General features: G+C 32.4%; 3 protein-coding genes across 7 annotated transcripts in view; all 3 read left to right on the top strand.

Annotated features, from left to right (window-relative positions):
- The first annotated feature begins 652 nt into the window (after positions 1 to 652).
- On the top strand, positions 653 to 10,227 carry LOC124422649 (zinc finger RNA-binding protein). Its single transcript, XM_046959405.1, has 11 exons — positions 653 to 920; positions 1,209 to 1,372; positions 1,545 to 1,886; positions 2,313 to 2,879; positions 3,050 to 3,763; positions 3,879 to 4,215; positions 4,322 to 4,509; positions 5,714 to 5,862; positions 7,416 to 7,511; positions 7,678 to 7,798; positions 8,432 to 10,227. Exons 1-11 carry the CDS (start codon positions 871 to 873, stop codon positions 8,713 to 8,715), a joined length of 3,012 nt encoding a protein of 1,003 aa, XP_046815361.1. The 5' UTR covers positions 653 to 870; the 3' UTR covers positions 8,716 to 10,227.
- Positions 10,228 to 13,597: 3,370 nt separating this feature from the next.
- Positions 13,598 to 16,999, top strand: LOC124423073 (polyubiquitin-A). Its single transcript, XM_046960389.1, has 2 exons — positions 13,598 to 13,754; positions 14,462 to 16,999. The coding sequence occupies exon 2, from the start codon at positions 14,467 to 14,469 to the stop codon at positions 16,750 to 16,752; it is 2,286 nt and encodes a 761-aa protein (XP_046816345.1). The 5' UTR covers positions 13,598 to 13,754; positions 14,462 to 14,466; the 3' UTR covers positions 16,753 to 16,999.
- Positions 17,000 to 17,890: 891 nt separating this feature from the next.
- The window catches only part of LOC124423072 (fibrillin-1-like), a 143,716-nt gene continuing 137,055 nt past the window's right edge, over positions 17,891 to 24,551 (top strand). For 4 of the 5 annotated variants that reach the window (XM_046960382.1, XM_046960387.1, XM_046960385.1 and 1 more), the window contains exons 1-2: positions 17,891 to 19,403; positions 19,754 to 20,014. In XM_046960382.1, coding sequence (XP_046816338.1) covers positions 19,966 to 20,014 — 49 coding nt within the window. In that variant the 5' untranslated portion in view covers positions 17,891 to 19,403; positions 19,754 to 19,965. The remainder of the gene's footprint in view (positions 19,404 to 19,753; positions 20,015 to 24,551) is intronic. The other variant, XM_046960383.1, reaches the window with a different exon arrangement.

Below are 24,551 nucleotides of genomic sequence, written 5' to 3'. Positions count from 1 at the left end.
TGTACATTTCTAAAAAGGGACAGAAAAAAGTTTCGGCACACACACGCACACACACATATATATATATATATATATATATATATATATATACACGTATTTGTTAGTAAATAAGATAGGATGAATAATTTGAAGCATTTAACATGGAAAAAGAAGAAGAAAAAAATACACGGTCATCGCTTGCAGAAATTCGCAGGAAAATTCAAAGTACGTTCGAGTTTTATAAATAGAAGATCATTCTTGTGATAATACATAGAACTGATCGATTGCGCATATTAAAGGAAAGGTATGTATATAAAAATAGATGGATAAATTCCAAAGATTGTAATGTTAAGAACTAGATAGCGCTTCGTTTCGAAGAAGAAGAAGCAAAATAAGAAGCAGAAGAAGAAGAAGAAGAAGATGAAAGAAAGAAAGAAAGTTGATAGAGGGCGTTGAAGAGCCCTCATTGAACGCACGCGTCGCCGGCAAACTATCCCTTCGTAACGCACGCCGGACGCTCGCCGCAACAAGAACCAGACGCGATAATTTCTCAAACTACATACTACATTAACGAGCGGATCTAGCGAGAGACAAGCAGTAAGTTATTTTTCGATTAACTGCATATACCTGGCCGTATCGCGAATACTTTCTCGCGTTAGTCGTTCGGTTAGTACGCTAGCACGTTGATTTGCGCGGAGGTAGTACGTCGAAGGACGGCGCAGGGTTATCGAGAGAACGGCCACTGAGGGCGCGGTGTTCTCACTTACATTACGCCCGGCTCCAACGGAATAACCAATCGGAGCCGCGGCAGCGCCGCCATTCTATCGAGTTCGTGGCACGCCCTACAACTTCCTCCATTGTCCTTCTTTCCGGGATACTCTGCGAGGAAGGATGGCTCAGAACAATTATTTTGGGTTTACTCACGGCGGAACGCAATATGGGTACGAATTCGATTGCCTACCATAATTATTAAGTAGCTAGCGTTAAGTTTAATCAAAAATCGCGGCGGTAACGACATTGGCGGGAATAATAAACGTTTATTAATTTCGGTGCACGCGAGAGCACAGCCGGCTTTGGCCGCCATTTCTTAGCTGAGACTAAGAGCGTCCATCGAGCGTCTTTCCCGGGCACGACTGTGATAGAGGTCTTTTTTCGTTTTGCTCGTAATTCTTTTCGCAACTTATGTTTATTTGGTTATAATGTTTCCTTAATCTTTTTTTGATAAACAGGGCAACTAGCGCTGCCGCTTATCAAACCGGCCAAGCGGGATACGCAGTAACGCCAGCGGCAACCGCCGCTACGTATACTCAACGCCCGGCTGCTGCGGCGGCTACAGGCTACGAAACTTATCAAGCAGCTGCAGCTGCAGCAGCTACAGGCACTACTTACGCGGGTAAGTTTTTATTTTGATCTATCAACTATGACTATCCAATTTACTAAATATATCTTTTGATATCAATGCTCTATGACTTCTCTTGTCCTGATGAAAGAAAGAACGAACTAACGAACGATCAGTTTCCCCAAGTTTAATTTGTTTCTCTAATGATTTTTGTTTTACTTACTAGCTGCAAATCCTGGAACTGTAGCTCAGACATACGATTACGGTTACGGTAGAGCTGCTCCTGCAGCTACTTACGACGCCACTAAAACTTATTATCAACAACCTGCTGCTGCAGCTGCTACTTATACAACTACAGAGACACATTATCAAGCTGCAAAACCTGCATACAGTACAACTAGTGCCTATACAGGCACTGCCAGACAAGCTACTACCACAGGGCAAGCTAAAACCTATCAAGCATCGAGCACAGCTTATCAGCAATCTAATCCTACACAAAGCGCTACATATTCTTCGGGATATACAGCTCCAGCTACTCCAGCGGCTACACCATCGACAGCGACAAATAGTAAGTTTTCTTTTGTTTACCTCTTCCCATATATATATATATATATACATATATATATATATCTTTTTTTTTTCTTCTACTCTCGTAATAATTCTGTCGCCAAATTTTCAAGTCCTATGACGACTGTTTACTAACTGTGAAATAAGGCACTACTAATAATATATATGAAATTGATCCTCGTGAAATTAAAATGATATATAGCATTGAAATAGTTTACAAATCTTTGTTAGATTCTTCGAACATTCGAGAATCTAATAACATTTGGTATTTTTATTTATATGCTTATGAATGTGTTGACATGTAAATAATGCTTTAAGAAATGGTTTTAAATTATATCAGAAAAGGAAAAAAAAAGAAATACAATCCTGCCGTAAATACGAAGGTTGACTCCTCCATAGTTTGAGGTTTCAATTTCATTTCCCTTAGAAACGGCGAGTACAACGTATTCCGGCTACGACGCAGCGCTTTACAGCGCTGCGACTATGTATGTAGCCCAACAGAGTGCAAACAGCAATTCGACTAACCAGAAGACTGGAGGTTGGCAGGGCTACGGACGGAAGGGATTCGGAACTGGAGGGGGAGGGATGAAGGCAATGCGGCCAAAGCAGCCTCCCAAGCCTCAACAACTTCATTATTGCGATGTCTGTAAGATCAGCTGTGCTGGACCTCAAACCTATCGAGAACATTTGGAAGGACAAAAGCACAAGAAGAAGGAAGCTTCCTTAAAAGTACCACAACAACCTCCAGCACGTGGAGCAGGAAATAGTTTACGTTGCGAACTGTGCGATGTTACCTGTACGGGCAATGATGCGTATGCGGCCCACATCAGAGGTGCCAAACATCAGAAGGTAGTGAAATTACATACAAAACTTGGAAAACCAATCCCAAGTGCCGATCCTACTGTTTTGAATCCAAAACCTGCAGCAGCAGCAAAAACTACAGGAACTAAGAAGCCCACGGTGACTGCAACTCCTAAAATTAATTTTGTTGCCTGTAAGTTCCTTCCAAATTCTCCCTATATTTACTCGTTTATTTGTTTATTAATCGAATTTTTAGATCAACTTTTTAAAAGCTGAATATTTCATTTTGATTTTTGTTAGAAAAGAAGAAATTTGTATTGGACACGTGTAAAAAAAAGGTTTAATCCTAATTTCTCGTTACAGCTGGGAATTTAGGTACTGTTAATCAAAATCAAACGACTGAAATAAAAACGGAAGAAGCAGTTGCGGAAGAAACTGTTGAAGAAGCAGCCGTAGATGAAAAAGATATTCAACCAGTTGGTCAAGAATATATCGAAGAGAATAAGTCTGAAGATGGAAAAATAATAAGCTTTAACTGCAAACTTTGCGAATGTCGCTTTAACGATCCTAATGCCAAAGATATGCACATGAAGGGAAGGCGCCATCGATTTGCTTATAAGAAGAAGGTTAATCCAGACCTTGTCGTAGATATGAAGCCGAGTTTAAAGCAAAGAAAGATGTTAGAGGAAAAACTAAGACGACAACAGATGCGAGATGAATATTTACGGCGTAGAGAAGAAATTAATCAGTTAGGTCCAATGGGACCAATGATGGACGAAGAAATGATGTATTGGGAAGAACGTCGTCGATACGAAGAAGAATGTGAATATTATGAATGGTATAGACGCTATGGACGTGGACCAGGTGCTCCTCCAATTTCAAGACCATTTCCTGGCCCACCACCATTAATGATGTTTCCTGGACCTCAGAGACGACCAGATTCGTCCGATGATAAACATGTATTAGCTCATCATACAACTATATATCCTAAGGAACAAGAACTGCTGGCAGTTCAAAAAATTGTTTCCCACACGGAGAAGGCTTTGAAGTTTGTCTCGGATGCGTTAGCGGAAGCTGGTGAGTATTTATTAAAAACTCTTTCGATTCAAATTCGTGATTTCTTCATCGTTTACAAATTTCTTATGGAAATTACATGGCGTGTACCAATGGACATTGACGATAAAATTCACAGGTAAAAAAACAACTACTCCGGTTACTACTACGACAGCCGCTCCTACGACTCCGACGCCTGCCAATACACAAGTAATTTCTCCAGACACTATAAAGAAAGAAGACGGTGATAAGAAGAAGACAACTACGACGACGACGACGACGACGACGACAACGACGACGACACAGCCACAAAAGGAGGATGGTAGTGATGGTAATCTTTTCTCATTCCAAAAGGAGAAAGAAGATTCGAGAATATTACGAGGTGTTATGCGTGTTGGGAATCTAGCTAAAGGACTGTTGTTGTCTGGTGACAATCACGTATGTCTTGTTGTGTTGTGCGCTGAGAAACCAACAAGGTACGCGCGAAAGGGAGAACATTGTAAAACAAATCGACTAATTCGATGATTCGATTAGTCAATTAATTAATTAATAACATCGATTCATTCGCCTTTTCCCCTTCAGGACATTGTTGAACAAGGTTGCAGAAATTTTACCGGCTCAATTAAAAATCGTTGCACCAGAGGATACTTACAACGTCGGTAAACATCCAGAGTCTGCTGCCCTTACTGTTTCTGGGGGATCAGTAACAGTCAGTGTAACGCTCACCAGTCCTCTCATGCGCGAAACGCCTAAAACAGTGGCAACAGCAGGTGATTTCATCGTTTTATATTTTTATTATGGCCAAGAAAAGGATAACTACGTTATATTTACATGTCGAATATTATTTCTATAGTATGAAGAAAAGAATTTTTTTCATGATTATCATATAAAAATCGTATGGACTTTTTTTAAATGTCGTTTGTTCTTTTCATGGCCTTGTGGAAGGAATTTTTGTGATTTTCTTAAGCACCAGGAGATGATGATGCAGGGGCAGCCAAGGACACTCAACGGTTGCCAGTGTACATACATTTATAACAGAATAATATATAAAGTTTATTTTCCATTTCAATACAGCTGCATTTTAGTGTGTCCACGACCGAGTTATGGCTTTAACTTCTACATAACACTTATGAATGTGAATGTAGATGAATTGTGCATATATAATATACGTGATAATTAAATAGGAAATAATAATATTCATAAACGGAAAAGAGAGAGCGTAAACTTGATACGATTAGACGTTAATTTGATTTATTCCGTTACATTCTGTACCAGCAAGTATATCAAAACTTGACCGACGATAGTTGAGCTAGAGTCTCCAGTATATATGACTAGATTATATATTTATGGACGTTTTAATGAACGTGGACACGCTTCTGACATGAGGAAACAACGCTGAGGCAATCTTAAAACTATGGACTTTTTGATCATGCATTAACCATGAAAAAACCCTCTCTGTCATCGAATGCTGTACGCATGTAATGCAATGTGCGGTTTACTTCCTATCCCAACCGATCATTCTATCGGTAGTATTATCTTTTAGTAAATGAGCGATACTAGGAGATGGTACTACCAAAATAAATAGAATCATCGGTCGTTCTTTTTCATAACAGATAATCTATAATAATCTGAAAAAGAACGTATGCGATTGGGGTGACGTGCCGTTGCAAGGTACTACATTCGATCAGGCTTATTTTTGTTTTGATGGCATTTTGTATGACGCAACCCGTCAAATAGAGAACAATAAGAAAAGAAAAAAAGAAAAAAGAAAATAGACAAAAAATAAAATAGCAAAAAGAAAGCAAAATAGCAAAAAAAGAAAAAGAAAAAGAAAAGAAAAGAAATAAGAAAGACGAAAAGAAAAATGTACTTAAGTTAGACATAATAATAGAGGGGAAATCCCAAACTTCTGGGCATGATCAAACACTCTAAGTGTTGTCTAAGCGTGTTGTGCTTTCTTTGTTGGAATCTCAGATAATGCTGGACAGCAGCAACAGGGAGCTGCTCAACCACAAACCACGCCCGCGACGCCCGCCGTGACGAAACCAGATCCACCAGATGTACTTCCCAAGGCTAAGTGTTTGGAGGCTTTAGCTGCACTCAGGCATGCCAAGTGGTTTCAGGTTTGAATCAAATAACTCTCAGTTCAAGATCTCGAATTGTCGGTGCCATTTTGTTGTGGCCCTCACGACATTTGTTTTCTGTTATTTTCTCCTAATACGCGAGACGCGTGCAAGTTGTCCTCTCTCTCTCTGTCCGCAAAACAAAAATATATATTATATATATATATATATATATATATATGTTTATATATATATAAAAGAAGAAAAAAAAAAAGAAGAAAGAAAAGAGAACAAGAAACAAAACAAAAGGAATACAAAAAGGAAAAGAGCAGTCTTAGAACTTCCAGCCTTGTGACAATTTTATTTTTATCATTATCTTCTCGTTATTAACGCGATTCCGTCTGAAACGTCTATTATTCATATTCGATCATTTTTATTATATTTATACGGCAGAAAATGGACTTTGTTCACTGATACTATTTCTTTTTTTTTTTTAATTGTTAATTTAATATATGTATATTGTACGATATATATTAAAATGATGAGACAAATAAATATAGTATATATAATGACTACAATGTTAAACGATCAACATGTACCAGTGGCATTGTTCGTTTGTCGAAACACGATATATGTATATATATATATATATGTGTAAATACATATATATGATTCTAATGTTACATTTATTTTTTTCTAAAGGGAACTATATAACCGAATGTGAAATTGGATGATTTCGGGCAAGGAATCCAAGCAACATGTAAATGTCTAACGTTCTTTGTCATTAACATTTACATTTGCTTTGCTTTTATTCGTCGATATCCAGAATAATAGGAAACTCTATCTTATACATCATTTTTCAACGTACCATTCGTCTCATATGAGAAGAGATAGTTTTGTTTATTTTCTTTATAATACTTTGTATTGCTTTTTGCGATAAGCTTGTTCATTATTCTGGATCAATTTGAATGCGCTGTAGCCTAGACTGAGTCTGTTCTAGGTCTGTCTTAGAAAATGAAAAATTGAATTTATATTATATAAGAAGTAAATAAATTAAAAAAAAAAAAACAAAAAAGAAAAACAAAAAATAAAACACAAAAATAAAGAGAAAAGAAATATGTATGTATTTTGTTGTTCGATCGATATTTAAAAGAAAAAAAAGAAAAGAAAAAAGAAAAAAACGCGTTGAATATATTGTTATGCAGTTTTGATTATTAAAGAGACAGACAAGCACAAACACACAGTGGTGTCATAACTATACCGGGTGTTTTTTTTTATAATATTAATTTAATTTCGAATATTTAGATGATACAATTAATTTAAACGCAAGTTTTTCACTTCCTACATTGTACTTTTTTTTCATATTATGTGTTAGGCAATTTTATGATGCAGGAATAAATTTGTTAATAAACACCCGGTAATATTGATATGGGCTAATATTTAGGAGTCATAGGCACGAGGCTGGAAGGATAGCTAAAGCCCACACAAAGCAAATAAGAAGATAGTTTAGGGTTATTTATCGTCACTCCTATCTCTCTCTATCTCTGAAGAATCAGTGATATTGACGCCGTATACTTAATTACACTTTTTCATTTATTAATCCTATTCAACAGGCTAGAGCAACTTCACTGCAGAGCTGCGTAATGGTCATTCGCATAATGCGCGATCTTTGTAATCGTGTACCCACGTGGGGACCTTTGAATCCATGGGTTAGTTTTTTTTTTTTTTTGTATATTATTATTATTATTATTATTATGATTATGATTATCATTATTATTATTATTATTATTATTATTATTATTATTATTATTATTAATAATATATATATATATATATGTGTATATAAATCTATGTAAATAAAATACAATATTACAGGCGCTAGAGTTATTGACTGAAAAGGTTATCAGCACGGCTGGAGGACCTCTTAGTCCAGGCGAAGCTTTACGGAGACTTTTGGAATGCGTAGCTGGAGGAATATTATTACCGGGAAGTCCAGGTAATAATTTACATTTTCATCCTCGAAGAAGATTATTTTCTTTCCCATTACTATGTTGACAAATAATTATTAGTTCAATTGAATGTTACAAATGATGAGCCTGATGACGAGACTGAGCGTATTACATTGCTAAATACTGATCTTGGAATCGAGTATTTCGTTTACTTGTTTCGGTCCTTAGTAATGTGTAATAATGCATAAGATGATATGGCAATCTGATAAAACAAATTTCTTAACCCTGGTTGTAAATACCTGAGAATAATTTTTAATTGTTCACTTGGAGTATGTACTACATCCCAAGATACTTTTATTAACTAACATCTGTCATTTGTACGGAATGAATAATTTTAACTCCAAGAAAAAAAAAATTCTGAAATAATCGATAGGTTTGAAAACGCATTTTGAATGTCATTATAAAAAAGAAAAAAAAAAAAAAATTCATGAGTCATGCAATCGCACAAATTGTTTTAATACAACTCTCAAAATTGGTCTGTGATAGTCTTACTCTTGTTCGTGTTGTATACAACGAGGATTAAGAAGATTAAAATACAATATTTAATTTATCCGATTGATAGGTAAAAATATATATATATATATATATATATCCATGAATCGTTAAATATTGATTTTTAGGATTATCTGATCCATGCGAGAAAGAACCGGTAGATGCGATAGGTAATATGTCGGCTCAACAAAGGGAAGACATAACAGCTTCGGCGCAGCATGCACTACGATTAGTTGCATTCCGCCAAATTCATAAGGTTCTTGGTATGGAACAACTGCCACCACCAAAATATAAGGGTAGATTTGCAAGGAAACGAAGACGAGACAATAGTAACGGGGAAGGAACGGACAGTGAAGCTTCAAAAAAGGACAAAAAAGCCGAGGAGATCAAAATGGAGACAGACTCCAAGTAGATCTACCAAAACACATTCGCTTTATGAATTTACCCATAACTTATATAATGTAAGAAAACTTTCCCTCGTGTCAATTGCTTGTTTAAAAAGATATATTTATGAATTAGGAATGAGACACATACGAATAGAAAATGAAACTTGTAACTGTTGCTAGAACGTATTTGTTGATTACAAGAAAAACAACAACAAAATAATAATGATAATGATAATGATAACAGGCAAACGTATTTTGACATTACACGATAACAACAATTATACATTGATATTTCTTGAACAATGGCATGATCATATTTTTCAGATACATTGAAATCTTCTTCCATCACGATTTGTTTTATCTCGTTATGTATTAAGTAGTTTTACTCGACTAGGTAATTGTTTGTTTTTACAATTATCACATAATTTTTTAACTTCAAAAAGACGTAATAGTTCTTTTTGGTCAGCTAGTTCAATTCACATTTGTATATTTTATTAACTATTGAATGATAGTGTTCTTTTCAAGTACGGGTTATATTTCTTTCTATTGATGTCTCTAGTATTCATTATAGGTTTTGTTTTCTTTTCTCTCTTAGCTATTTTAAGTTCTGAGTGTGAACTTTGTAAGCAGCCATTTTTTTTTCTTTTTTTTTTCTTTTTTTTTCTTTTTTTTTTTTTTTTTTTTCTTTTTTTTAATTCAACGAGGTTGCCTATCTCTTGGTAGAGACATATCTCGATTGATATGAGAGATATGTTCACGTTTATAATGTGCGACCATGACCTTCGTATATATCAAATAAGATACAATTTATTCTCTATGAAACATCTCCGTCATTAGTAAGATTATTATTATTGATCTTTCCCAAACAGGCAATTGGTACGATTAGCGCCAGTAAAACTAGGTTTTTGTCGAAGGAAATGATGGATGCATTAGTTTTGAATACATATTTAGCTATGTTTCAAAGTCACATAGTGTACGAAGCAAAAAAGTTTAATGTGAAGTAAAAAAAAAAAAAAAACAAAAAAAAAACAAAAAAAAAAATTACGAAACAAAACAAAAAAGAAAAAGAATGAAAAAAACAGAAAGAAAGAAATTGAAATTAAAGTGAAAAACGAAAAAGGACAATTTCTAAGTTTGACGATGGTTAAGTGTAGGAATAGGATATGCAAAGATTTTGTGTGTATGTTGTGTGTGTAGTCGTACATAAGTGCAGAACATTCGGCTGCACTGATCACTTATTAGCAGAAGCGCATACGCCTATTATCGCGTACATTGACTTACGCAGAAGATTCCAAAAAATATATTTACACAGGTCTATGGTTAAAATAGATTGATTATCCGGCGTATTACGAAAAGAATTTCGATGAACATTTTGTAGTTCAATTCAAAATCTTACCGTTTATTATTAGAGAGAGAAAAAAAGAATTTTTTTTAAATATTATTTTACAGAAATAATATATTCTTTTTCAATAGTGTTATGGGTCTTCTGTTGTACTTTGGAGTCATCATTGAATAAATCAACATACATGATACATGAATATATAAGCTTTCCTTCACTTCTCCATGTACCTATTATATGTGTGTTTAAAAATAATTTCTCATTATTATATATTTTGGTAATTAAGATTCTCTTTATTTTTTTTTTATTTTTTTTTTATTTTTTTTTTTTTATTTTTTTTTTTTATTTTTTTTTATTTTTTTTTTTTTTTTAGACCCGTTGCTATTGCACATTTCTATATATATATAGATATATATATATATGGAGATATATATATATATTTATATATATATGAATGAAAATTATATATAGTCAGGCCACACACACAATAGCACAGCAGATTTATGCGGTTTAAAATAACAATGGATTTATGATTAATATGAAAAATTTGACTTATATATTTGACAATCTGTTAATTGACGCAAAATCGTGATGAAGATAAAAAAGAAGTCTTGTCTTTATTAGATGACGTTTTCAATTAGAAGATATAATATGGGATGATCGAATAGAACTAAACATCTCTTGTATATACATATATATATTTTATATATATATATATATATATATACACTCAGAACTTATGAAAATATTTAAAAGGATTTATCTTGAAGATTAATAAGAAAGAAAGAGCATTTGTCGATCAATAATCATTTTTCTTTATTAAGATTTTCTTTTTTTCTTCGATAAGAATGTTTAATGAATTTAATTATGTATATGTGTTTCAAAACGGCACCAAAATGAACATGGCACTATCATTTCCTAATTTACAGTATTAAAGACTTAAATTTATTTGTACATAACCAGTGTGTTAGTATTTTTTTTATTTTTTTTTTGTTTTCTCTTGTTTGTTTGTTTTTCCCTTTTTTCTTTCTTTTTTCTTTCTTTTTTTTTTTTTTTTTTTTACCAATGTATTATCATCCCCCCCCCCCCCCCCAATGATAGAATTGTCAAATACTTCACTGTGATGTGACATAAGATAAACAATTGTTTATCATGTATTTCTGTGAATTACTTAAATTTTGTACATATGCGTTGGATAAAAATAGTAATAACAAGAAAAGAAAAAGAAAAAGTTATAAATTTAAATGGTAAGCTTATGCTCTCTTAGAAGCAACGAAGCAATACATTGAAATTATCAATCTATTTAATATTATTTCAAATGAATAAATAAGAACAATTTAATATTTGCTTCGTCTCTCTTTTTCTCTTTGATGAGAAATTTCGTTTTCGCATGGTCCTTTCTTATTTTTTTTTTTTTCTTTTGTTTTTATGAAGAATACAATTTTCAATTACTTCTCTTTCTGATTTTTTTTTTTTTTTTTTTTTTTTTTTTAAAGTGAAATCGGGAAATCTATTCCACGCTTTAACAAAATTTAAGTTAGATACACCAAAAGAACTGATGATAACGAATATATTTCTCTTTTTCTTTCATCTCGTACAAGCAAAGGAGACACAGGAAGAAAAAGAAAAAAAGGAAAAAAAAAGAGAAATTATTCGAGTATTTACACGCGAACTTTTTATAATTCTCGTAATATCTCGATGATTCACTTCACATACTTGTGTTTATTTGTACTTAATTGTTAAGTATCCTGAAAAAAATTGTACAGTATTTAGTTCCTCTTCTTTTTTTTTCACCCGACATATGCTAATATATGTGGATTTTAACGAGAAATTTTTTACGTCTGATGTAGTTATATATATATATATATATATATATATATATATATATATATGTATATGTATATGTATATGTATATATATATATATCGTATATTACGTTTCAAATAATTTTTTTCGTTTGTATATCGTTATATTACCTATTATTCATGTCGAATTTGTGATTTATTCTCAATTGATTTTAATAATACATGTGAATAACAAATGTGAGATCAAAAGTATTTGTCCAATTATCTAAGGAAAATGTTGAGTAATAATACCTCCAATAGATAAAACAATAATATTATTAATATTTGACGAATTCCAATTGATATTTTAGGTAAGTATATAATTATTTTAAATGTATTATTATTTACTACGAATTTTTTCCTTTCTTTTACGAATTTTTAAGTAATATTTTTTGAAAAGTTTCAATGTAATTTATTAAAGAAATATTTAATAATAACAAGAATAATATTTAACATGTAAATATTTAACGTCTGCTGAAATTATTATTGTTAGTATCAGAAGATAATTTCAGTTATTTATATTACATATATACGTATATGTACGTGTATGTATATATATATATATATATATATATATATATATATATATAGTTATTTTTAATATTAAAAGTATAAAAAAAAAAAAAATTATCTCTGATATTGTCTTTTATATCCATGTAGATGATACGACCGTAGATATAAATCTTTTTTATTATATAAAATTTTCAATTAAATGGAATAAAATTTCGTTAAAATATTGATCGTTCTTTTAAAACGCAGTAATGAAAAAAAGAATTATTTGCAACGAGAAAAGAATAATATCAATAAATGAAATGTTGCATCATGTTTTATGATTATTACGATATTGCATGACTTAGCAAAGTTCATAGTATTCAATACTAAAGAATGTTGCCTATTATATTAGTAATGCTTCTATAAATATTTATATTTCTTTCACGATAACGTCGGAAAATGATAAATGACATTATTTGGAATGAGTTGCAACTTCTATTTATATAATTCTTCATAAATATTACAATGAATTTTATTGTAGAATTAAATGATACGGAATCATTTTTTTTCTTTCTTTTTTTTTTTTTTTTTTTTTTGTAATTTTGACGACGATGTGTAAACAGACAAAACAAAAACAAAAAGAAGAAAGATAAGAAAACAGATAGCTGATCAAAATTAAGAACAAAGAGTTTATTGTTCAAACAATGAACGAGATTATTCTTTTCCTAAAAATATAAATATGATTTTATTTATGTTGTTCTGGTTCGATAATTATTTTTATATATATTGAATTAAACGTTAATACATATATATATATATATGGTATATGATGACATTACAAACATCTGTGTCACGTTTATTGATTTGTTAAAGAAAAAGCATGACGTTTTTCTTTTATTATTTTAACAGCGCCATCTATTTCCGATTTTTAGAGAATAAAATATTCGGGCGTATTGAATAATCAAAAGTTTATTAATCAAATTTCAAGTAAGTTAAGGTAATGAAATATTATTTGAACAAATTTATATATTAGATAGTTTAAATAAATTCATTCGCGATACGTTTGAAAAGATATTAACCGTATAAAGGATGTTCTCCTTTTTCTTTTTTTTTTTTTTTTTTGTTTAATACTCCAATACGATGTTGCTACGTAAACGGTTTCTCAAGCAACCAAGTACATTGTGATCCAATAAGCTGCTTTCTAGAAATTTCCTGACCAATCACACGCAACCCCTACGTCATCCCATCACGGCCATATAAAAGAACGGTTTCCATTAGCTCCGTTCAGTTCTGTTGAGGTCATCAGAGATACTTGGTTGTCGATTGCAGTGATATTTGGAAAAATTATCTGCGACTTTTTATAAAAGCTACGATACACATTTACATCAGGGTGAGTATTTTTTTTTTTTAATATTCTTATTTTTTACTATTTTGTTTTCTTTTTTTTTTTTTCCCCTTTTCTTAACTCAATAAAACTGTTAACGAAATTACAATTCATTTTATCGATTTGTATTTCAATGTTATTTGATATTATTTATTGTATGTGACTTTGTCGTTTAAATGCCATTCTTTTATAATATTGAAAGTAAATAATATCTAATACGATTTAATGATCGTGAAATATTTTCAATTCTTTGAGAAGGTCATATTGATCGACACGATTATATATTAATTTTTCTTAAGATTTTTTTTATACTTGATTATTGAATATATTGTTTGTCAGTCGACTAATAATTGATATATGTATATGAAAAAATTAAATGTAACTTTTTATATAACTATGTCTCAAACGTTTTGAAGTCTTGTAATGACTAGACAGAATAAGTGCGTAGTAACAAAGAACAAAATGGCGGATATCGATCCGGTTTTAGCGACGCAATTACACTTGTAGGCTTTGTTCTCGGTATACGACTTTCCACGTCACTGTGTCAGCCATCTTATATACTCATTCGATGTCAATTTTATTTCTTTTCTTTTTTTGTGTTTACTTAAAAATTGTTGCTTTTTGTGTTAATTAAAAATTGATGTTAAGATTAATTATAAGTTTATTAATAATAAAGTATTTATTTTTTATCTTTTACTTTTTTTTTTTTCTAGTAAATATGCAGATCTTCGTGAAGACCCTAACGGGTAAAACCATAACCCTTGAAGTTGAAGCCTCTGACACCATTGAAAATGTGAAAGCTAAAATTCAGGATAAAGAGGGAATTCCACCAGACCAACAAAGATTAATCTTTGCTGGCAAGCAATTAGAAGATGGACGAACATTGTCTGATTATAACATTCAAAAGGAATCCACTTTACATTTGGTACTTCGATTGAGAGGAGGCATGCAGATTTTTGTAAAGACTCTCACTGGAAAAACAATTACTCTAGAGGTTGAAGCATCTGATACCATTGAGAATGTGAAAGCTAAAATCCAAGATAAAGAAGGTATTCCACCAGATCAGCAAAGATTAATCTTTGCTGGTAAGCAACTAGAGGATGGTCGTACTCTTTCCGACTATAACATTCAAAAGGAGTCTACTCTTCATCTTGTACTCCGACTTCGTGGTGGTATGCAAATTTTTGTCAAGACACTTACAGGAAAAACTATTACATTGGAAGTAGAGGCATCCGATACTATTGAGAACGTAAAGGCTAAAATTCAGGACAAGGAAGGAATTCCACCAGATCAGCAAAGATTAATCTTTGCTGGTAAGCAACTAGAGGATGGCCGTACTCTTTCAGACTATAACATTCAAAAAGAATCTACTCTCCATTTGGTACTCCGACTTCGTGGTGGAATGCAAATCTTTGTCAAGACTCTTACTGGTAAAACAATTACATTGGAAGTAGAGGCATCCGATACTATTGAGAACGTAAAGGCTAAAATTCAGGACAAGGAAGGAATTCCACCAGATCAGCAAAGATTAATCTTTGCTGGTAAACAATTAGAGGACGGTCGTACTCTTTCCGATTATAACATCCAAAAGGAGTCTACTCTTCATCTTGTACTCCGACTTCGTGGTGGTATGCAAATTTTTGTCAAGACACTTACAGGAAAAACTATTACTTTGGAAGTAGAGGCATCCGATACTATTGAGAACGTAAAGGCTAAAATTCAGGACAAGGAAGGAATCCCACCGGATCAGCAGAGATTAATCTTTGCTGGTAAACAATTAGAGGACGGTCGTACTCTTTCCGATTATAACATCCAAAAGGAGTCTACTCTTCATCTTGTACTCCGACTTCGTGGTGGTATGCAAATTTTTGTCAAGACACTTACAGGAAAAACTATTACTTTGGAAGTAGAGGCATCCGATACTATTGAGAACGTAAAGGCTAAAATTCAGGACAAGGAAGGAATTCCACCAGATCAGCAAAGATTAATCTTTGCTGGTAAACAATTAGAGGACGGTCGTACTCTTTCCGATTATAACATCCAAAAGGAGTCTACTCTTCATCTTGTACTCCGACTTCGTGGTGGTATGCAAATTTTTGTCAAGACACTTACAGGAAAAACTATTACTTTGGAAGTAGAGGCATCCGATACTATTGAGAACGTAAAGGCTAAAATTCAGGACAAGGAAGGAATCCCACCGGATCAGCAGAGATTAATCTTTGCTGGTAAACAATTAGAGGACGGTCGTACTCTTTCCGATTATAACATCCAAAAGGAGTCTACTCTTCATCTTGTACTCCGACTTCGTGGTGGTATGCAAATTTTTGTCAAGACACTTACAGGAAAAACTATTACTTTGGAAGTAGAGGCATCCGATACTATTGAGAACGTAAAGGCTAAAATTCAGGACAAGGAAGGAATTCCACCAGATCAGCAAAGATTAATCTTTGCTGGTAAGCAACTAGAGGATGGCCGTACTCTTTCAGACTATAACATTCAGAAAGAATCTACTCTCCATTTGGTACTCCGACTTCGTGGTGGTATGCAGATTTTCGTCAAGACACTTACAGGCAAAACTATTACATTGGAGGTAGAGGCATCCGATACGATTGAAAATGTTAAAGCTAAAATTCAGGACAAGGAAGGAATCCCACCAGATCAGCAGAGATTAATCTTTGCTGGCAAGCAGCTTGAGGACGGTCGTACTCTTTCCGATTATAATATCCAAAAGGAGTCTACTCTTCATCTTGTACTTAGACTTCGTGGTGGTATGCAGATTTTCGTCAAGACACTTACAGGAAAAACCATCACATTAGAAGTTGAGGCGTCAGATACTATTGAAAATGTTAAAGCTAAAATTCAAGATAAAGAAGGAATCCCACCTGATCAGCAGAGATTAATCTTTGCCGGTAAACAATTGGAAGATGGACGTACTCTTTCAGATTATAATATTCAAAAGGAATCAACCCTTCACTTAGTCCTTCGTCTTAGAGGAGGAAATTAAAGTTTTACTTATTAATAAAATCCGCAGACTCCTTATATAGTCCAACTAGATATATTATCATTTTTTACTTTTATTCATGCTGAACTGTAATGTGATATTTATTCCATTGCTTCGTCGGGCAAATAAAAACTGCATTTGAAGTTAATTTTCTCTTTATTCTAAGAAACCTTATAAAAATATGTATGCAGTTTTAACGAGTTTATGCAATGTGTAATGTTCTGATAATAAAATTCTAGAAGCAAGCGTATAATTGTTATTGCAAACTAAATTTCTTTTATTTCTTTTTTTTTTTTGTATATAATTGAGTTTATTTTGTATATAATAATTATTGTTGTATATCCATTTTAAATTATATGATAAATTATTATATACATATATATATACATATTTATATATATATATATATATATAATAAATTATATATAAATTAATAAATTTGAAAAAAAAATTATGAATCTTACTCTTTGTTTTTGTTTCTCTTGAATTTTTATATGTAAAAAGAAAAATTTTTTTTCTGCATCTGCATGTAGTTACCATTTATAGATGGCGCTAAACTAGCTATCAATAAAAGTTGAGTAGTTTGCATGTAGATGCAGCCACGCATTACTGTACGTTTAATTGTATATAAATATGTTTTTTGATTTGCATACTTACAGAAACAAAAAAAAAATATAAAATCAATCATTGTTTCATATCTTTAGAATATTTTTATTATCACATTGTTTCTTAATTTTTTTTTTACATTTTACATGGATGTAAAACTACGAAACCCGTACATACGTATATGGAATGAGTATCAATTTGAAAATTGGCGCGTCCATTACGACGCGCACTCTATCAAATGTTTGAATTAAAATTGCGCGCGTTTGGAAGCTCGAGAAAATATTTTTTTACTTTGTCGTGTAAAACGCTTATTTATTTACGAAATTATTGAGTTAATATGCACAATATATTTAATCGGTAAATAAATTTATTATAAATATAAAATTATTAATCCGTACATTTTATGGATATTGAACGAATAATCTTTAAATTGCAATATGTTTAAATTATTATTTGAACAAATTAATTGAATGAGGTTATGAAAGAATATTTCATATATTATTCGTAACGCGTTTCAAATCGTTAATATAGTATATATTTATTGGGCGAATATTAAAATAATTATATCTCGAAATAAATTCAAACGATTTATTTTGGTTCAGGTGATTTTTTTTTTTTTTTAATTTCGATATCGACATAATAGAATTTCTTTTCTACGAAGGCAATATCGTAACAGAAAGAACGAAGACGGAATAAGGTTTTTAAAATTTTTTCTTCTAACTATAATATTCCTTTTTTTTTCCAAAGATCAACGATATATTATTTTATTCTGCTATAAAATATGACCAAGTAGAAGTTAATTCTATTGATAAAATTTTTATTGTTAAAAGTATATTTATTTTCGACGATTCAATATTTTGTAATATTATTTTTCAACTTTATTCCAAATTTGTTCAAATATTCAGTAATTTTCTATTTGGAATGAGCAATATTTATATCTTATTATAAAATACAACCATGACGATATTAATTTATTATTAAATTTTCGTGATTTTTCGATTTGGCTATATTTTGATACGAATCAAGATGACCAATGGCCAACATTATATATCGTTCTAAAATAAAACGAAAATGAAATTAATTTATTACTAAATTGTCAATATTTTTCGATTTGGTTATATTTTGGTACGGAAACAATATTATCAATGGCCAACGTTATACATATATCCTTCTAAAATAAAACGAAGACAAAATTAATTTATTATTAAATTTCCAATAATTTTCGATTCGGCCATATTTTATTTATACGAATAAACATTAACAATGGCCGACATTTTTGTATCCCATGTTTTAAAATAGAACGTAAAAGATTAAATTAATATATCATTATAAATTCATTGACATTTCGCAATTATCATTATTTTTCAATATATTAACGAATCGTTCTTATATAAATCGTCGAACATTAAGTTACCAATTTGAAGATTCTTTTATCGAAAACAAAATTAATATAGAAATTAAAATTATTTATTTTTATCAACTGACAAGTAATATCATTCGATTTATAATTAAATATCATTGGGCACATTAAAAGGTTTAATTTCAAAATAAGAAATTATTAATTTCTTAAATATATTTCCTTTACTTTTTATCAGTCGTCCAAAAAAAAAAAAAAAAAACAAGAAAAAGTAAAAGAAAAACAAAAAAAGAGAGAAAGAAACGGGATCGTGTTAGATGGGTTGCGATGTTGATGAAGGTGATGGAGAGTTGTGGCGGAGGTGATTGTGGTAGTAATGGTGGTAGCAGTGGAGGAGGATAAGAAAGAAACGCGAGATGATCTTGATCCTCGATTTAACGTACAACGGTTCCCCCTCGGGAGGTCTCTTGGCACGATGTATGTCGTCGCGCGGTATATACCGCGTGTGTGCCTAATGGTGGAAGGAAACGTTATCCAGAGGCGGGCAACGGACGGGCAACACACTACTAGTCCGGTGTACCCTGGTAGGGCCGAGAGAAGTCAGCCTCCGGAATACGAACTCGGACTCAGTCTTCGAACTGGTCTCGTAGCACGCTGTGTGCGGTGTGCCCGTGTGTCATATACAGCCCCGGTAAGCTTGTTAAAGAATCCCTTGCCCATCTTCGATCATCGAAATTCATTATTATTAATTGATAATATAATAAGGAAAAAAAAAAAAAAAAAAAAGAAAAAAAAGAAAGAACAAAAAAAAAAAAAAAGAAATGTTCCTTTTATCTTAACAACGGTTTGTTAAAAAAAAGATCGTGTTTATTTATTTATTACGCGGTATACACACGAACACACACACACACACGTATATATATATATATATATGCGTGTGTGTGTGTATATATATATATATATGTATATATATGTATATATAAATATATATAATTTGTTGTATGCGCGTGCATCTAATGAAATAATATTTTATAAATTGAGAGAATATTAGAAGAAAGAAGGTAAAGAGATTTAAAAGGGATCGATCGAAGGAAGGAAGAAGGAAGAAGGAAGAAGAAAAAGAAGAAGAAGGAAAAGAAAGAAACAAAGAGAAAAACGGGACATGAAGTTGAAGGAAGGTTGAACGTTTCATCGTTGTTATTCATCGGATATTATTCCCATCGTTGAAGGGATTTATAATCCTCGATTAGAAAATGATGACTATACTCCTCCTAGGATTATACCTCTCCGTCTGTCTATCAGGTAACAACAAATATTTATTATTATTTTCATATTCTAAATATATTTTCATTTTAATATCTGATTGTCATTCAACTTTTAATCCGTCTGTCTATCAGGTAACAACAAATATTTATTATTATTTTCATATTCTAAATATATTTTCATTTTAATATCTGATTGTCATTCAACTTTTAATCTCGTATCGATATGATGGGGCGGTGTGGGGGTGGGGGGAGGGTTAGGAAGTAAACGAAATAAAAAAAAAGAATTAAAAAAAAAAAAAAAAAAAAAAAAAGAAATAAATAAAAAAAAAATAAATAAGACCAAAAAAAGAAATTGAAAACTAAACAGTATGAAGAGTTACACATAGATATGTGTATGTATAATTCGATGAAAAGTGTACAACGGATATATATATATATACACACACGCACACACTTACATGGTGGAGATTTATTCAAGCGTATATATATATATATATATTTATATATACGTACATTTATCGGAACATCATCGTATTTTGCAGTTTATTACTCCGATAATCGTATAACTCTCTTGTTATTCGCTTTTTAGTGCCGGTAATTAGCCATCGCTTTTGCCGGCACCACGAGCAGATATTCTCTCATTTGGAATATTAACTTACGAACGTTCGATCGAGCATGGATCTCTCTCTCTCTCTCTCTCACTCTCTCACTCTCCCTCTCTCTCTCTCTCTCTCTCTCTCTCTCTCTCTCTCTCCCCCTTTTTTTACCCCCGTTTTCTATTTCTTTCCTTTTAATTATTTTTTCATTTACTTTCGTCTTTTCTAATTTCTCCCTTCTTTTTTGCTCTTCTTTTTCTTTTTTCTATTTATTCTTTTTTTCATTCATTTTTTTTTTTTTCACCATTCCTCAATATATACCCCTCCCCTCCCCCGATGCTCCCTTATCCACTAACCCGTAACGTCGTCTCCAGTCTATCTCACGAATTTAATTGCTACCAATCACGAGCGATTAACTGCAAGCGTTAAAATATCTCTCTCTTTCTCTCTCTCTCTCTCTCTTTCTCTTTCTCTTTCTCTTTCTCTTTCGCCGCTTATTCGTTCTCAGCTGATTCTCATTGGTGTAAACGAAAAGAGTCGACCGAAGGGTCGTACTTTTCGAGCGTAAGGAGAAAAAAGAAAGAAAGAAAAAAAAAAAAAGAAAAAGTAATAATAAGAAAAGGGAGGAAGAAAAAGAAAACAATAACAACAACAACAACAACAACAACAACAACAACAACAACAACAACAACAACAACAAAGGGAAAGGAGAAAAAAAGAAAAGGAAAGAATGGAAAAGAAAAGAAAAGAAAAACGAAGTAAATAAAGTATTACGGCGACATATTTTTACGAAGATTCGAGAAAAGAAACGAAAAGAAGTTCAAATCGTCAGCGTGCCTTTAGGGCAATACATCGGTCCCTTTTTCATGAGGCGCGACACATGCGCGTCGTCTCTCTTTATTACGCTACGACTAAAGATAAAAGATAATTTTATCTCGTACAATTCTGGAACATCGTCTACGTCTTCTTTCTCACACTCGTCGTTTCTAAGTTCAAGAGAGGGAGAGAAATAAGGATGGAGAGATGGAGGGAAGAAGGAGGGTCGGGGGAGGGGGCCGAGGAAATGGACGGATGATGGACGCAATCGTTTTTCGAACAACGCGAGTTCGCGCCTATTTCTTTTTGTCCTTTTTTTCTATCATTTTTTCCCTCTGTCTCTCTCTCTCTCTCTCTCTCTCTCTCTCTCTCTCTCCCTTTTTTTTGTTTTTCTTTTTCGTTTCAATACTCTGCCTCCTTCTCCATTTGCGACAAAAATTGATCCTTCGAACGAAGTATGAGGTTTAGAGAAAAGAAAATAGAAAAATAAAATGAAATGAAATGAAATAAAATAAAATAAAATAAAATAAAATAAAATAAAATAAAATAAATAAATAAAACGGAACAAAAAGCAGAAAAAAAAGGAAACGTTAAAAGCGATCGGATTTTCTCGTTCCGTAGAAAGGTCCTTTACACGTCCATATTTACGATATATACGAGTTTTAATCCGTATAAACAAATCGTTATTGCTATTTGTTGAAAAAACGGAAGAGAAAGAGAGAGAGAGAGAGAGAGAAAATGAGAGAGAGAAAATGAAAGAGAGGGAATAAGAGAGAGAGAGAGAGAGAGAGAGAGAGAGAGAGAGAAAGAGATAAATAAATATATAGAGAAAGAAGAGAGAGAGAGAAAGAGAAAGAGATATATAGAGAGAGATGTGATGTTCGACAAGAAAGTTTGTACGATCAACGCATATCCGTAGTAGAAAAATATTATTTCATTTTAATCAATAACTACATTTTCTATATACATATTTGAGTATATATATATATATTATGCACACATACGTACATACATTTTCACACAAACACACACATATATATATATATATACATATATATGTATATATACACACATATATTCATTAACGATCGAGAGAAAATTCGTAATTAGTCTCAGTTCGTAGTTATCAGTCGGTAGTTTCATCAAGTCAAACTCGAACATTTTCGTAATAGTTCGAATTTTGGTTGAATACTTGCGATTAACGCTTTTTCAGATTCTTCCTCTCTTCCTCCCTTCCTTCCACCCACCCTTTTCCATCGTTCTTCCTTCTCTCTCTCTCTCTCTCTCTCTCTCTCTCTCTCCTATCTCTCTATCTCTTTCGCGCTTCGATAAAAGGGCAGGCGACTCCTCGAAGGAAATAACCCGGATTTATATTCCACGCGGGTGGTAATTTCTTCGAGCTTTGCTGGCGTACAAATTTTACGCTCGGCGTATTGAAAGAGTTTAAACGAGTTTTCCCTTTCGTTTTCTCTATCCCTTTCTCTCTCTCTCTCTCTCTCTCTCTCTCTCTCTCTCTCTCTCTCTCTCTCTCTCTCTCTCTCTCTCTCTCTCTCTCTCTCTCTCTCTCTCTCTCTGTCTCCTTCGTTCTCGTTTTCGTTTTCCTTCCGTCTTTCTCACCTACCTCCTAATTCCCTCCCCCCTCCCCCATTCTCCCACTACTAAAATGCACGAAGCTCGGCCGTGCTTTTGTTCCCGATTTCTGCATCGGAAAGGTCTTTCATTTTGTCATTGAATGTTGAAGCAATATTCGAACTTGCAAACTCCATTACGAACTCGCACTGTTACCTTATTCGCTTTCGTTGTTGGGTCTAGCGACAGGTAAAGCTGAGTTCCCTTTCTCTCTCTCTCTCTCTCTCTCTCTTTCTCTCTCTCTTTTTCTCTCTATACTCTAAGCTTAATAATCGAATTCCATTCACTACGATCTCAACGTTCGCAACAATTTTACTCTTTCGAAGTATCGCTTTTAGTGATATATTGAGAAAAGAAAAGAAAAAAAAAAAATAATAAGAAACTATCACGTACATTGTTATAGATATGTAAACGTACGCTTGCTCTCTCTCTCTCTCTCTCTCTCTCTCTCTCTCTCTCTCTTTCTCTCTTGGCAAAATGATTAAATTAAATTTCGCGCCACATATATATCGTCCCAATCTGTACGCGGTTAGACGGCGCCAGCTTCGTTCCCACGCTTTTTCAAATTTTCTCGATTATATCGCTTTTCCTTTTTTTTTTTCTTCCTTCTTTTTTCTTTTCCTTTTTCTGTTTCCTTTTCGCACGAACTTTCACCCAAGTCCTGCCCTTCCCCTTTTTTTTCTCTTTTCTTTTTTTTACGCGAGATCCAAAGAGAAGAAGAAGAAGAAGAAGAAGAAGATGATGATGATGAAAAATCAAATGTTCCGATTTATCTTCAATTTGTATCGAATTATTATTGTTATTTTATAAAAAAAAGGATAAAGAATCGTAAGATAAAATGTTCGACGTTAAAAGACTATCTTATCGACAATATTATTTTCGAATATATCTATTGAGGTATATCGTATATTATAAACGTTAGAGAAATATTAAAAGAAAAGGGAAAGAAGAAATTTATCAAATCGATCGTGATGCTCGTTATGAAAAAAAAGAAAGCTTATATATATATTTATGTGTGTGTGTGTGAAAGAGAAAAATTCATAAAAAAAAGTCAATACCCCGAATGAGATTTATTCGAACGAATATTAACATGATTAAAACGTAAATCCAGTCGATCATTTTGATCGTTTGATGAATCTATCGTTAAGTCGTATGTTTTTTTTTTTTTTTTTTACATGTGCCGATTATTACGACTCTAAGAATAAATATGTATTACGAGTGTGCGATGTTTCGTTACGATTTGAATTAATTCGCCGAAAGTCAATTGAAAGATGAAAAATTCGATATGTTCCATAGTCCTCTATTTCTTCTATTTAATTTTTTCTTCCTTTCTTTTTCTTTTTCTTTCTTTCTTTTTTTTTTATTTTTTTTTTTTTTCCCCTTTAATTTTTTTCTCTTCCACGTTAAATGCGTCCAATTATCTTTACGGACGATGACAGTTTCCTTTGAAATTTATTAAACGAAGAGTTCTGATGAACGCAAAGGCATAGATCTCTACTAGATCACTCGAGGTATTATTCTCATTCGTTCGTT

The sequence above is a fragment of the Vespa crabro genome, chromosome 3, assembly GCF_910589235.1.
Source record: "Vespa crabro chromosome 3, iyVesCrab1.2, whole genome shotgun sequence".
Classification (NCBI taxonomy): domain Eukaryota; kingdom Metazoa; phylum Arthropoda; class Insecta; order Hymenoptera; family Vespidae; genus Vespa; species Vespa crabro.
This window is presented reverse-complemented; position numbering and strand designations above follow the sequence as displayed.